The 14,691-nt window shown below is 56.4% G+C and overlaps 7 protein-coding genes across 7 annotated transcripts; 2 read left to right on the top strand and 5 right to left on the bottom strand.

Moving 5' to 3' along the window:
- Positions 1-529: 529 nt before the first annotated feature.
- Positions 530-1,929, top strand: CcaverHIS019_0301220 (uncharacterized protein; the record flags this gene model as incomplete). Its single annotated transcript, XM_060598534.1, has 2 exons — positions 530-1,842; positions 1,893-1,929. The coding sequence occupies 2 exons, from the start codon at positions 530-532 to the stop codon at positions 1,927-1,929; spliced, it is 1,350 nt and encodes a 449-aa protein (XP_060455318.1).
- A 1,935-nt stretch (positions 1,930-3,864) lies between these two features.
- CcaverHIS019_0301210 (uncharacterized protein) lies at positions 3,865-4,199 on the bottom strand (the record flags this gene model as incomplete). The annotated part of the gene is made up of 2 exons (XM_060598532.1): positions 3,865-3,978; positions 4,014-4,199. 2 exons carry the CDS (start codon positions 4,197-4,199, stop codon positions 3,865-3,867), a joined length of 300 nt encoding a protein of 99 aa, XP_060455317.1.
- Positions 4,200-6,231: 2,032 nt separating this feature from the next.
- Positions 6,232-7,379, bottom strand: CcaverHIS019_0301200 (uncharacterized protein; the record flags this gene model as incomplete). The annotated part of the gene is made up of 3 exons (XM_060598531.1): positions 6,232-6,237; positions 6,272-7,043; positions 7,192-7,379. 3 exons carry the CDS (start codon positions 7,377-7,379, stop codon positions 6,232-6,234), a joined length of 966 nt encoding a protein of 321 aa, XP_060455316.1.
- A 243-nt stretch (positions 7,380-7,622) lies between these two features.
- CcaverHIS019_0301190 (uncharacterized protein) lies at positions 7,623-8,177 on the bottom strand (the record flags this gene model as incomplete). The annotated part of the gene is made up of 1 exon (XM_060598530.1): positions 7,623-8,177. The coding sequence occupies one exon, from the start codon at positions 8,175-8,177 to the stop codon at positions 7,623-7,625; it is 555 nt and encodes a 184-aa protein (XP_060455315.1).
- A 2,504-nt stretch (positions 8,178-10,681) lies between these two features.
- On the bottom strand, positions 10,682-11,579 carry CcaverHIS019_0301180 (uncharacterized protein; the record flags this gene model as incomplete). Its single annotated transcript, XM_060598529.1, has 3 exons — positions 10,682-11,124; positions 11,168-11,239; positions 11,285-11,579. 3 exons carry the CDS (start codon positions 11,577-11,579, stop codon positions 10,682-10,684), a joined length of 810 nt encoding a protein of 269 aa, XP_060455314.1.
- A 731-nt stretch (positions 11,580-12,310) lies between these two features.
- On the top strand, positions 12,311-12,983 carry CcaverHIS019_0301170 (uncharacterized protein; the record flags this gene model as incomplete). Its single annotated transcript, XM_060598528.1, has 5 exons — positions 12,311-12,477; positions 12,521-12,627; positions 12,662-12,802; positions 12,834-12,925; positions 12,960-12,983. 5 exons carry the CDS (start codon positions 12,311-12,313, stop codon positions 12,981-12,983), a joined length of 531 nt encoding a protein of 176 aa, XP_060455313.1.
- A 187-nt stretch (positions 12,984-13,170) lies between these two features.
- Positions 13,171-14,469, bottom strand: CcaverHIS019_0301160 (uncharacterized protein; the record flags this gene model as incomplete). The annotated part of the gene is made up of 4 exons (XM_060598527.1): positions 13,171-13,587; positions 13,620-14,043; positions 14,187-14,394; positions 14,439-14,469. The coding sequence occupies 4 exons, from the start codon at positions 14,467-14,469 to the stop codon at positions 13,171-13,173; spliced, it is 1,080 nt and encodes a 359-aa protein (XP_060455312.1).
- Between the last annotated feature and the right edge of the window lie 222 nt (positions 14,470-14,691).

Genomic DNA, 14,691 nt, shown 5'->3' with positions numbered 1-14,691 from the left:
TCTCACCGAAATCTCACACCAAGGCGCACGGCCAAAGAGAAGAACTGTACCTTGTGTATGTGTGAATGTAGTGAATGGTGTAACTGAGTGCCTTCCGTCTGAGTGCCTTCCGTTCCAGGGTGGGAATGAGATAGTGTGTGTGAGGATGCCTCTTACCGGCCATTGCTGGATGGACGTATGACCGGGTACGTTGAGCAACCTAATGTTCTCGAGTGCCGTAGTTCGACTCCCGCCGCCAACTCCAAGTTTCTCTCCACCGATCGGACCGCACTACAAGTCCCTACATTGTTGATCCAGAGTGACCCACTCGCGTTCAAGGACCCATTTACATTGGCGGCAACGGTCAACACAGGCTGTATCCGACATTGGCAAAGTCAGTCACCAACGCTACTTACGTAATGAGACACTTGGTCACTTGTTCGCTGCACGCCAACTCCTCCCCGTGTCTGTCACACTTGACACACCTAATGTATCCAACCTGATCCTCCATCCTCCTACTCAGTCTGTCCTCATTCATCCTAGGCAGACCATGTTCAAGCGCTTCAAAAAACCTCGCTCAAAGCCGGCATCTGACCCGCCCGACGTGCCTAGTCCGACCAAGCTGCCCCTGCGCGACCATCACCTCGATCACAAGGCATTCCCGCACATCCTCGAGAAGGTGCTACTCCACGCGCCGCACGCTTCCCTCCTCCGCTTCCGCGCAACATGCCGCACCCTCCGCGACAGCATCGACCGGGCGTTGATGGCGCACCTGCTCCAGATCCAGGACGAGAAGTACGCTCGTCTCCCTCTTGGTTGCAGGGCGTCTGCAGCAGTAGAGGGCGCGACCCGCCGCCACCCCGCCTTCTTACCAACCCCAACGCCCCCGATCAACCCCAAGCACCGGACATCCCGTCTATTCCGCGGTCGCCAACCCCAACAACCTGAACAACAACCACTTCCACCGATGCCAGCGCGGCAGCTTGAGCTCCTCGCATCGGCAAGCGTCATTGACATAATGTACTCAGACGCCCTGTCCGTCCGCAGATTGGGCTGGGACGTTAATAAGGCTTCGGAACTGTACCAGTTGCGGTTGGGCACCGTGCGCATGTGGCGGACATGCCTGAAGATGGAAGCCAGACCAATCTCGATCCCGGTCGAGACGAGGGTCGTGTTCTTGTGGTCTGCGTACCTCCCTTGCCCTAACCCTGTTGACGAAAACAAGCGAAGAGCAAGTACGGAATACAGGCCCGGACCGCGCCGCAGCGTCCTCAACTGCAGCGTGCGGGACAGGCACGACCCGCTCTTATTGTCGTGGATGACATTTTCGCGGGAGGTCGTTCTCGTGCTGGTTGACCACGGCATCCGAGATATGCCGGGCGACCCTATGCCGAGGGATGGTTCAATCCCCCGTGGTGGGTTAGACCCTTTGTCTGCGGTGGGTGGCCTAATAACGGCAATCGACATTGCCACCCAGTCAACGGAGGGCCCTTGCGACGGGATCTGGCGGTCTATTCTGCAGGACATCATCAACCCATTGTTCCGCGTAGGGTATCACAGCTTCTCCCCATATGCCACTCCAGAGGCCTTGGTCATCGTTAACTCCTACGCCCTCCCTCCGCTCGATACCGTGCGGTGGAAGCTCTTCTTCCCGGAGCAAGACTTCCCTGGCATACGGAACTTGCTCCAGCCGTACGAGACGCTCGAAAGCCTCATAGCCTGCCTCACAGCCAACCTTCAGCCGCCACTGTTCCCTCTGTCTTTCTTCTCGCTTGAGGAGTACCGCGCCAAGGTTGGGGAGGAACAGTTCCGGCTCCAGACGGACGAAAAGTTTGTGCTGCAGGACCGGAGTTGGGCAGCATGGTAAGTGGGCAACGCGTTCTTCTTTGGGTGGCGCTGAATGCAGTATGAAGTGATAATATTGCGCAGCAGGCATCGTGCATGGGCTGATGTATATGCTTTGGCGCCACAACTACAAGGGACCTGGTTATGGACGAGTGGAGGACAGCGCTCTGCGGGCATCTCTGGCCACCTCCAGAATTGCGGGGAAGTGGAGGAGGAGGCGGGGAGAACGGAGCTGACAGCCGTGAGAGACCTCTCACCTCAACCCTCTCCCTCGAACTTCGCGACAGCCTAACCTAACAACCTTGATACCTTGGCGAAAGCGTCGCGTACCCTCAGGCATACCACGAATAAGCGTCTCCCGGTACATCTGATTGTCAAGAACGGGGATACCGCCCAACCGTACCTCGCAATTCTGCGGCGCACCACGCCGAGGGGCTCAAGCGCCACTCCAAAGCTGAGAACCGGAGATCTCGCTTAGAAGCAGAGATACCGCTTAGAACTGATCCTCGAGAAGATCCTCAGCGAGCGGCTCTGCAGATTGCGAGTCATGGACGGAGGAGTACATGGTGGTCAAGCACTCTAGTATGGCCTGGGTTTGTATCAGACGGGAGGACATCAAAACCATCACACAATGCATCCCTATAACCGGGTGGACTTGCCTCGCTCTTGGAGCTACTTCTTGGCCTTGCCACCACTGTCATTCTGCTTACTCTCCCCGCTGCCCTTGTTTTCTGGCTTGTCGCCACTGGCCTTGGGCTAATCCTGGCCACTCTTGGACTGGGTTCAGCTCGAATCACAGGCTCTTTGGAGGTGAGATTAGAGGAAGAGGCTGGAGTCGAGTGCTCACCTGTCCAGACTTCCCTGCGAGCCCTGCTTGCTGTTCTTGTCCTTGGACATTGTGTTGGTGGGTTGGTGGGGAGCAGTGCGCTAGGAGTGGTCGCTTCAGGTGAGCCGTGGGTAGATATACCCTTGCCGCGGACTTGTTCCCGACCGACTCGGGTGTGAGCAGAGGAGCGGCCGAGTCACACGCAGCACGAACATGCTTGCGCGATATAACGCTCTGCGGGCCTTTCACGCAGATTACACACAATGTCGCGTAATCCTGTTCCCGCACTCCCAGCGTCGTGGCATCATCGGCAGGGAGGCTCCCAGGTTCTCATCCCTCCAATCGGGCAAAGCACACTCTCGACACGTACGTGGCTTCAAAGTCTGCTCATTCCCAAGCCCTTGTCCTCTTTCACAGTGGTCCCGCTAGGCCGTCTTCCGCCAGCCCCTTATATTCTTACCGAACGCTTGGAAATCCAACGGGCAACTTGGCGGAGTGGTTAACGCGATTGACTCGAATGGTCTAAGCAGACAGCGATCAATTTCCTTCGGGAGCGCATGTTCGAATCATGCAGTTGTCGAAACATTTTGGTTCGCGTACAGAACCAGGTGGTTTTAGACTGTGCCTCGCTCGTTATCTGTCGTCTCGCCATCTCATTGGAATGACGCTATATCATCCACAGAACATGCCACGTATTCATAGCGAACATGGGCCAGCAAATTAAACCACCGCCTACAGTCGCAACTACTTCTTGCCGTGGAGACAGGCGCTGCCTCTATGGTCCTCGTTACCAGGTTGACGTGGCTCCGTCTGGGCTACTGTGACCTGATCCTCTTCTCACACTCGCTCCCCATGTCGGGGGCACCGCCACCGCTGTCAGATGTGTGCACCGCCATATTTGGTGCCGGCGTGAAATCTGGTCATCGCGCCGACCAGACGCGCAACTTGTACAAGGCTAGAAGTGACCAAGCTTGTCATCACCCTTCGCCGTGTTGCTCATCGCGATGGAAGCCTGGTAACGGAACACGGTGACACAAGCCACAGCAAACCATCTGGAAAATTACCGCCGTGTCACAGCACATGGACCCTCCGATGACCTTCTACTCACGGCCCAAACAAGTCGCCTCACACAATTCATCACAACGAACTTGCAGACTTTGGGCTACACTCCTATTCTGTACTCCTAGCCCCTGTCTGTGGCCTTTGGCGTCTGCCTACTTCTTGGCCTGGCCGTCGCCCTTGGCGGCCCGGGCCTGGTCGTTCTTTTCACCAGCCGCCGCCGCGCGGTGGGCGAAGCCACCGGGACCCATGTCGCCGCCGGCCTTGGCCTGGAGTGAGCGCTTTGGGAACTGGGCGAACTCACCTGCGTGTCCTGGATACGCGAGGCGTCGGAACCCGTCATGAGCTGGGGGGCCTTGGACTGGTGGTGAGCTTGGGCCTGCTGGGCCTGCTGGGCCTGCTCGGGGGTCTGCTGGGCCTGCTGGGCCTGCTGAGCCTGCTGGGCCTGCTGGGCCTGCTGGGCCTGCTGGGGGGTCTGCTTGGGCGACATTGTTAGTTGTTGGTGTTGGTTGTTGGGTTGGGTGTCGGTGTGGAGACTGAGGAGAGGAGGAGGTTTGATGTGGATGCAGAGCGTCGAGGTGAGGTTTATATCCTCATCTGACACGGATATCGGGTCGTGGGGCAGATCCCAGCTTCACACTTTGGGGCACAGAGGAATTGTGGGCGTGGGAGAATGCGAGGACCTTTCGCACACATCAAGATGTGACTCTCAACGAATTCGTCATATCTTCGCACGCTCCCAGAAGGAGAGCCATGTTTAGCATTGTTGCAACCCAGTCGTGCGACTGGGAGCAGCGGCTCCCATGTGGCGCGAGTGCCTCGTGTCCTTAGTCACGCCGTACCGCGGTCGACGGGATGAATGCCCAAACTACACCTTCCTGCACTATCACATAAGTACTGGACACCTCAGAGCGGTCAAACACATGCAGCCGAGTTCTTCACTCGTTGACGACCTCCCATAAAGTGGAGGCCCGATGTGTGGTACTCCAAAATTCCAAGTTTTCTCAACTGCACCCATACCGAGACTCGGCCTATGAACCCAGAGACCGCCTGCTGCCAAATTATGCATTGGACGAGGGTGGTTTTATCAGCCGTACGGTGAGCGAGATGCGAGAAGACGAGAAAAACACGATTTTGCCAAGAACTGGGTTTGGAGGGGTTCTAAATATCTAGAATAGCACAGCCAATAACCATGAGTCCGGCTCTGTTGTCAGAATTGGCGTAGGAATCGATGCGGGCGCAGGGTGCGGTGATTTACATCCTCGTTGCAGGTGGCGGAAGCAATGGGATCGGCCAGCATGGGTGCAAGTCGGATACCACCTACCTCCATCGCGAAGGACTGCTCCGCCGGATAGTCATTTATCACGCCCTTCGAAGCTGCGCGGGTTGGGAATCGGAGGGCAAATTTAGAATCGGCTCGAGAGGGCGCATTTCGGTCACAAAAGCCTGCTGGAGCCTTCATTGCGCCTGGACAGTATCATGAGAGGCATTTCGGCACTTTCTCGTGCCCAACCTTAGCGGTCTGCACCACTAACTCTGGATCTGCAGGCCTGGACGGGCCGTGGCTTGCTCACACGAGATAGTGAGGTATGGCAATAGATCACATGGGGTAGAGCAACAAGGACCGCAAGATATCAGTATGTTGGTGGGAGTTTTGTATCAGGCGTACACCGCAGTGCACATGGATCGTTCCGATGCAAAAAGTCACGTGACCCAGAAGAAAGCCAAGGCGTGATCCGAAACACTCTACTGCGCCGCCATTTACTCAGGACTACAGATATGGTACGGCGTGGAAGAGAGGAGTGGAGGTGTTAAGGGACATGAGCACTGGACATGCTGAGCTCGACCCAGGTCTCATGGGTAAGTACTTGGCTTGTCAAGTGCCAGAGGCCAAGCGCTAAGCAGTCTCTAGAGCTGGAGGGCCTTTAGGCAGTGTATCAGCCTGCGTCGGGGGGTTGACGGAATGAGAAGGGGCGAAACGGTGGTTGAACGATTGTTCACGATAGACTAGCCGCAATGTACCTCCTCGGTACCTTTATCGAGCCCAAGAGGCTACATTGCATCGGAGGAGAAAAGTTGAAAAGATGGAAACTCTTGGAAACCCGGGATGTGTGGTGGTGAAACGCATTCTAGATTTGAACTGGTTCCAGCACGGGGAATCCTCCTCGAGGTCAACAGCACACTGTGCGACAAGTTGGAAGTTTTTATTACCTCTGTGGGTTGGTAACGATCACCATTCTGGTGCCACTGGCAACATCTGTCACGTGACCTCGGTGGAACTAGCGCTCTTACAATCGCCATCGTATTGCAGAAAGAGCCAACCACGGTCAGCCACGCCACACCAGTCGTTTCCGCACTCGCGTCCATCCTCCATCGTCACCATCCTTCAAAGATGGTCGACAATGTTGGATGGTCCGTACGCCCCGGCACCCAAGTTCGATAAAACCCGCAGTCCCGTATTTACGTTTCTGCATTCTCTCCATACCTCATTACAACATACAAGTCTACTTTACACCTCGCTCCTAGCGCTAGGCGACCAGTGTATCCGATGGGAATGTTCACAACAATGGTGGAAAGGCTTGTCCGTCTCCCGAAGCCGCTCTTCGCTGGGATAATGTGGCCCGCCGTGCCGCCGCCGTTGGACTTGGCGAGCAGCGATGGGTTTTGAGGCTCCCATCTCTCCTGCGACAGCCACGCAAACACAACCAGAGTCGGAACAGGAAGCCAGCTGAAAAAGAGGTCGAGGTCGACGCCATGCCACACGAGTGCGACTGAAAGCCTCTTGAACGACAGACAGACCGTCTTGAGCCACTCGGCCGTCGTCGGTTCTGGGAGATCGAAGCCGACAGCGAATGGATAGTAGTCGTCCTCCAAATCGTCGCCAGCAATCTCCCGGCCTCCTACAGTCTGCTCGTCACCAGAGACGTTGTTACCTCCAGTCTGCTCGCCCTCAGTCCCGTCGTTGCCTCCAGTCTGCTCGCCGTCGCTGATGGCGTCGATGCTTCCGGTACTCAGGTCGTCGTCGCCAGAGGCATCGCTACCTCCTGTGGCCTGCTTGTCGTCGGCAGTGGCATCGCTGCCTCCAGTACTCTGCTCGTCTTCAGAGCTCCGGTGATCGATCATGCAGTCCTCCCCGCTGGGCCCGGTATAGTCCATGACCGGCACATGTTCGAGGATATCTTGGTCGCGAGGCTGCCAGCGCGGAGGCTGGTCCTCCCAGAGAGCCTTGTTCCACCTGAACGCGTCACCCAAGGGGCCGTCGGTGACCAGTCCGAACACGGTGAGACCAGGGTGTCGGTCGCCATGCATGGTGAAGAACTCGGGGTCACTGCCGCTCGCATAATCAGGTGGCGAGCAAGGATGTCATGAACGCGATTCCGATACTTTGTGCTAACGGCACGAAGCGAGAGGAGGGCGGGCTTTGAAGCGAAATCGATGATGCGGTTCATAATGTGAGGGTAGGCTAGGGAATCAAGAGTTACAGGAGTAGCGGTTGGATGTCCTTGATCGCGGTGTCCGCCAGGAGGTGGATGGCGGCGGTGGCATCGTTGGTCGGGATCGAAGGTGATGCGCCTTGCGAGGCGTCCTCGTCATCATGGGGACGGGCGAGATCCGAGCGGGAGGCGACACCGCGAGAGTGAGAGAGTGTGGTGTCTGATAAGATGGGCATGGTACAGTATATGACCCTCACGCGGTAGTGCTCAATGAATACAAGTTGGGAATAGAATGAAGCCTGGAATAGGGGTTGGGGAGCGCATCCATATGCTGGTGAAAGCGATTGATTCAGAAGGAGCCGGGGGTAGATAGGTCCGGGTAATGATGGGAATGCGACACGCGGAAGATGGGAGGTCAACGCCTCGCAACATCATGTATCTGACCGTCAGCAATCGCCCTAGAAGTGGACCCACCTCGCCTACTTGAGGAAGAACGACTCGTCAGTGTAGAAGCGGAACCGCTCCTGGCCAATCTGCGCACTGTACTCCTGTTTCGACATGAGCGTGATGGAATCGTCTGGTAGCGAGAACGCTTTGGAAACCACGTTGCCAGGGGACTGGTTGTAGAACTCAATGTCACTCGGTTCGGGGCCGTCCCAAATGTCACTCGGTTCGGGGCAGTCTCCTGCTCGCAACCGAGCGTAGTCGCGGAGTGCCCTCCTGAGGAAACCCCTCTTTGGCTCGTCGGGAGAGATAAGATGCAAGTCGACGATGATGATGCGCGGGGTGGTGGGGGAAGTGAGCCACCTGGACTTGATAAAGCGGAGGATCGTTTCCAGATCCTTGACGGCTACAATATCTGATCCTGGAGGTTCCTCTTGATCTCCCTCTGAATCTTCCTGGTAGAAAGCCCGACCCTCCGAGCAGTGGATGATAATAACAATGTCCCTGACACCTTCACTACCTAGGCTGGGCATGAGTTCGCTGACCGTATTCATGCTCCTCTTGCCGCTGATGGAGAGGTTGAGGACCATGGTGGTGGGGTCGAGGTTCACGGTGGACAAGATAGGGTTGCGCCATCTGCGGGACAGGAAGGGCATTTCTCTGTGATGCCACCGATAGTGCCTTCCGGTGGCACGGCACGGAGAGCTCCAGCCAAAGACAACGAGTGTGTCAATCGAGGACGGCAATCGATTGCCCTCTGTCTCCCCCCATACACGTGCAAAGGTGGGCCTCAAATCGTCCATAACGCTCTCCAGGTGAGTAGGAAAGTTGAAGGAGCCGACGTAATCAACCACCTGCGTCCGGGATAGCAGGAACCTCGCCCTCTTGGGATTAGACCACTCGTGGCCTGGGCGATTGATGGCAAGGGATGGGACGGCATGTCGGCCCATTGTCAAGATGTGCATCCCCCCTGCGAGGACCAAGAGATGAGCCGAGAGGCGCCTGTCAACCCGCTCGCGGAGGCTGTGGCACGTCGCCCTGAAGCTTACGAGTGCGGGGTACTCGGCCTGCTGGAAGATCTGTTCGAAGATGTGGGGATAGCGAAGATGATCAATCACGGGGGCGTGAGAGTCTGTCGCTTTGGGGAGAGCGGGCTGGGACGCTTCTGAAAGGATGTATCCGATGTCCATGGTGAGTAGGATGGAAATGAAAGTAGAAGTGGAAGTGAATGGGACAAGTGATGGCAGCATTATATTAGGGAGAGAGGAAGGCGGGGCCGGTGGCGCGGTGGCGCGGTCGCAAAACGTGGCGTAAGTGGCGCAACAGTTAAATGGTCTGCCGACCTCGATTCGAAGTAGCCAGGGCCCGAAATGGCTTCCTGTCAGCTGTGAGACTGTGACGTGGAATGGATGACATAAACATGGGGATGCACACGCAATCCAGGATATATGGATCCTTACACGGGGCTTGAAGTGATCAATTTAATAAATAAAATATACTTGTTAGCCTCTTATATTATGGTATGGATGGGTTCGTTTAAAAGCGGCAGGTTAATTTAATTATTATAATTTCCTTGGAGCGAGGTTAAGTATTGAAGATGATCGATCTTGCTTGTATAGAATAGTCAAATCAATGTATTCAGCAATGACGAGGGTGGTCTTCTTCCGGGACTGGTGTGAGGAGGTTGTGGCCTTGTCGGAAAACAGCCCTGTGTAAGAGTTAAAGATTGGTTGAGGAAGCGGGAGGTAAGAGGTAGGTACGCCAAGCTCGTTGAAGATGGACAGCTTGATACGCTGCGCGAAGATGACGACGGTCTCTGGTCGGAGAGTCTCGATAGTCGCATTGTAGAAAGGGTGAGGGATTTCAGATTCTTCCGCACCCGGATGCATACTTCCGAGTAGTGAACATCACGAACTTGTCATCCGACCATTGTTGACCCAGACACTACTGTCGCTGTAGGCATTCTTCGTCAGGGACAGGGCCGAGGCTGTACGAGTAGCCATAATCGCTCGAGGTGACCAACTTGCGAGGTCCTGCTGCGCCCGATACACTACCGCAGGACGTAATGCTCGTCCGTCTTGAAGTAGAATTGCTTCGGACCGACCACGGCCTTGGATTCCTCGAGGGTGAGCCAATACGACTGCCAACCAGACTGGAAACTCCGGTCCCCTGAACGCCGCGCGCGTGATTCAACACTGCCGCAATCGTGTGACAGATGGGGTTCGGGCAATGCTTGCTTGACAGCGCAAAGGTTGTTGAGCGGTGCAGCGGAGAGGACTGTTGAATGGCTAAAGGCGTCGGTGAATGTTGAATGGACAGTTGTGATTTGAAAGTGCTGGTAGGGAAGATGACTTGTCATGTCACGTGATACGGGTTGACATTGTGGTGTCGAGCGAATCCTTCCTTTACGACAACGCAACGCAAACTCGTTGTTGCCATTCCTCCCACTCTTCTTCAACCTACTGCAGACTAGACTCACCCACGCATCGAGACGTCCACGGACCAGTGGTGGACGACGTGATCCGTTTCCTCTCCCTCGACGAATATGAGGCCGAGCTCGGATCCGAGCGGTTCTCACTCGAGACCGACCCGACGTTTGTCCTCTAACATCGCCTACGTCTGCCTGGCGATTGTACGACATCTGTAATGTTGATGTACTGTACCATGCATTCACATGGAGTGAGGAATGTGACTCCTGCGCCCTCACTTGGCGTTGAACATGTTCAAACTATGCACCCAAGCTCTTCGTTGACTACGTTGAAACCAGGCGCCGTTCACGCCGTTTCCCCGACATCGTCAGGAGCCTCACTCTTGAGGAGTACGAGTGCCAGGTCGGCAGTCAGGTGTTCAAGCTCGAGACGGCTCGCTCGTATGTGATGCGGTAGGGTGGAGGCTGTGTAGGTGAGCGGGGGTAGGAATCCGGCTTTGTCCGTCGTGATCGATGTTCTCAACATAGCCCGTAGTCGTGAGGTCTCTAGTAAAGCCTTCACGTACATTGTGCATGGATCGGTCTTGTCAACCTCCGTACCTCGTTTCCATGTCCCACAGCTCTTTTCATACAATACTTCTGCCACATCAGACCACTACAAGTTGGCTACAAGTTGGCCTTGCGTCTCTCCAGGCGGTCGAAAAACGCAACGCCCTCCTCCTTCGGATACAGACCGGGTGGGTTGGTGAGCATGGTGTCCCCGACCCAAGAGTACAGGCCCTTCTTGATCTGGCCCCAAGCCCCCATAGCGACCTTGGGAAGGTGTTCCTGTGCGACTTCGATCGCGCGCCCAGTGACGGCGGCGGGGTCTTCCTCATTACTGACAGTCTCGTCGACAAAGCCCGCTGCGTGTGCCTCGTGTGCGGTCCAGCGCTTACCCATCATCGTGTCGCGGAGGACATTGGGCGTGAGTTTGGCACGCAGGACTGCGCCCGAGCCGGTTTGAAGGGGCAGGCCGATCAGCAGCTCGTTCATGCTCATCCAGCCCGACTTTGTGCCCATGATGCGGAAGTCGCAGGTGAGGGCGAGGAGCATGCCGCCAGCGAAGCCTGGGGTTAGGGTGGGTGGGTGGGTGGGTGGGTTTGAACGTACAGTGCCCGGAAATAGCGGCGACAGTCACGAGCGGATAGTTGAGTATGCGAATGAGGAGGGGAGTGACGTATTCTGTGATCAGCCCACAACAGTCGTTATTCTCTCTGCTTGACTCACGGTCCTTGAATCCCGGCCGAGTCAGAAAGACTGGAATGAACCCATTACTCCAGAACTTCTGGACGTGCGAGTCGAAAACCACCGCGCCGCCAACCTTGTCCGCATCCTCCTTGCCCTCGTTCTTCTGCCGCCACTCAGCCTCAATCTCGTCCAGCCTGATCGCGAGGAGAGCGAGCATCTCCATAGAAAGTCGGTTGTCGGGCTTACGCTCCATACTGAGGACCCAGACGTTTTCTTCGGGACGCGAGATTGTCACGGACGCGGGCGAGTCCATTACGACGGGTGGGCCAGCCATTGTGTGTGAGTAGAGTATAGGGGAGAGTGGGAGGGGAGATGTGAGAATGAGAATGAGAATGGGGATGGGGATGGGGATGGGATGAGGATGAGATGAATTGGATCGGTCTTCGGTCAATAGGATGCCGGTCCGGTCGGGTCTGGTTCGGAGATAGCCGTTGCCTAACCGGAAGTTGGCATTACAAAGTGCTGATTACAAAGTACCGATTACAAAGTACCTCATACATTATCATTTTACTCTACTTGTCTTCTTCTCATCTTCATCTCAATATCATGCTTACATGCCGCCAAGCCACGCGCACTCGAACATGTACTAGAATAGATTATAGGCTGCCCTCGCTTCACTGGCCTTGTGCAACCGTGACGCCATCATTCCTCGGCGACCATGGCTGTGCACCCAACTGAGCTCCGAGTTCCGTTGGCATCCATCCTGACTCAGCCGAGAACAATCTTTCCGCTCAGAGGCAACGCGCCGAGGTGTGATTCGGCGTTGGGTGAGCTCCACTCATCGTCTTGGTGGAACAGCCAACGAGGAAGATCTGTGGATGGGGCTGTGCCGCTTCTCCGGTATGGAACTTGACCCATGCCTCTCGCTTCCGCATCATAGTCCGCTCTTGGCACACACATTCTGGACAAGCTGTTTATAGCAGTGAGCGGCGAGGAGCGAGGAGATACTACTTAAGCTGGCTGTCTCAAATCCTATTCCCCCACTATTCCTCTGCTCTCGCCATAATGCTTCTCCTCGCACTCATAACACTCCTCCCTCTCATCACCGCGTCGCCTACTCCCCGCGCGTTCATTCCGCCCGGGGCGTCACTCGTCTCCATCCATCCCCGGACGCATGCCGACCAGTGCCTCGACGTTGCGGGTGGTGTGGCGAACATGCATAATGTCGTGATGTGAGTGGCCCTCCAAAGCTTGTACCAGATCAGCTGATGCCAGCGCACCCTGCTCCAACGCACAGTCGCAGCAGTGGTACGTCCTCAAAGACTCGCCGACGTACATCCTCAGCAGCGTCGATCATACCCTCTGCGTCGACGCGGGTACTAGTGAGAGAAAGGGAAGGGCGTGAAGCTGACCCAGACCCCCTCGCGGGATACCACCCCGGAAACGGTGGGATTGCCAAGCTCATGCTCTGTCCCTCCGATAACTGGCCTAGTCCCTACGACTCACCCGACGGCCGCAAGTGGCGCTACAATGCGCAGTTTACTCAGCTGAACACGAGTGAGTTAGCTTGTTGTTTGAACTCACACAGACTTCTGCCTCGACCTCGCGGATGGCAGTGTTACCGGCAAGGTGCAGATCTGGGACTGCCATGATCAGTGTCACCCGGATTACAAGAACCAGGTTAGCTGCCAGTGCTCCAACAAGCTGACATCAGGTGTGGGACTTTACGTACCACTAGGTCGAGAGACACAAGTGTGAGCTGAAATCTGCGTCATAGACGTGACATCAGCCATGGACAATGCTGCGGATGGTGCCTCGCTGGAATGGACAGTCTGAACTTTGATATGCATGTTGATGTGATCTCGTCTCGTCTCGATTGTGCCAGACCTTGCATCATCTACAGTCCTTGCATCATCTACAGTCGTCTACAGACGCTCAATCACAGCCCGCGCCACCTCGTCGGTGTTTGCCTGCCCGCCAAGGTCACGCGTCTTGATCCCGTCCTCGCAAGCCTTCTCCGTCGCGCGCATGAGCATCCCCGCGGCCTTCTCCTCGCCAAGCCAGCGAAGCATCTCGGCAGCGGACCAGAACGTGCCGACCGGATTAGCCAGGCCCATCCCGGTAATGTCGAAGGCGCTACCGTGAATCGGCTCAAACATGCTTGGCATCGTACGCGTAGGGTCGAGGTTGGCGGTGGGCGCAATGCCGATACTTCCGGCGAGGGCAGCGGCGAGGTCGGAAAGAATGTCGGCGTGGAGGTTGGTTGCGAGGATAGTGTCCAGGCTCTTGGGGTGCAGTGTCATGCGCACAGTCATAGCATCGACGAGCATGTGGTCGGTTGTCTTTCCGTCAGACCTTTCATATTACGACTTACGACATCGGGGAACTCGCTGGCCACCTCCTCAATAACCTCGTCCCAGAGCACCATGCCGTTGCGCATCGCATTACTCTTAGTGACATAAGTCAGGATCTTGCGGGGCCGGGAACGGGCGGTCTCAAAGGCGAAACGGGCAATACGCTCGATACCGGTCCGAGTGAAGATTGTCACTTCGGTTCCTACCTCGTGTGGCAGACCTCTGTGCGAGCGTCCACCATGGCCCGCATACTCGCCCTCCGAGTTCTCGCGGATGATCACCCAGTCAAGGTCGTCGGGGCCACAGTCGCGAAGAGGCGATTGGGTGCCTGGTAGGATGCGGGTTGGGCGCACGTTGGCGTACATGTGCGGCTGGCAGATGGCGAGGCGGAGACCCCAGAGCGAGATGTGGTCAGGAACGTCCGGAGCGCCAACGGATCCAAAGCTGGGGTCAGCCGAGTGCAGCGAGCCAGCGACGAGTAACAGGAGGAAGAGCTGTTCAGGTTACCTGCATTGCAGCTCTAGGGGGACTAGATCCAGGCGCAAGCACAGAAGGCGTAGAGGAGGCCCACTTCTGAGGGTACTTACAAAATCGCATCGTGCGCTTTCAGTACCTCGATGTAGTCCTTCGGGAGGTACGAGCCGGTACGCTTGTACCTGTCGCTGCTCCAGTCGAGCTCGGTAAAGTCGAGGGTGAAGCCGGATTTCTTGGCTACGGCCTTGAGGACGGACACGCCGGCCGAGATGACTTCGGGGCCGATACCGTCGCCGCCGATCTGGGCGACCTTGTAGGACTCTGGGAGTGAGCCACGCGAGGGGTGGTGGGGTATGGGGACTCACTGGGAGACTGGTCGAGTGCAACGGGCGCCATTGTGTTGTTGGTGATGTTGTTGTTGTTGGTGGTGGTGGCAAGAGGCGTCGAGAGGGCCATCTTATACCGCGCAGCTCTCTTTAGCGCAGTTGATACTCGACATGGTGCGGAGTATCGTTCTAAGAGAGGGAGAGAGGGAGAGAGTGGGAGAGTGGGAGAGTGGGAGAGTGGAGAGTGGGCAGAGTGTGAAGACGCACAGAGGGAGAGGGAGCAATGATCCTC

The sequence above is a fragment of the Cutaneotrichosporon cavernicola genome (genome assembly GCF_030864355.1).
Source record: "Cutaneotrichosporon cavernicola HIS019 DNA, chromosome: 3".
In the NCBI taxonomy this organism is placed as follows: domain Eukaryota; kingdom Fungi; phylum Basidiomycota; class Tremellomycetes; order Trichosporonales; family Trichosporonaceae; genus Cutaneotrichosporon; species Cutaneotrichosporon cavernicola.
This window is presented reverse-complemented; position numbering and strand designations above follow the sequence as displayed.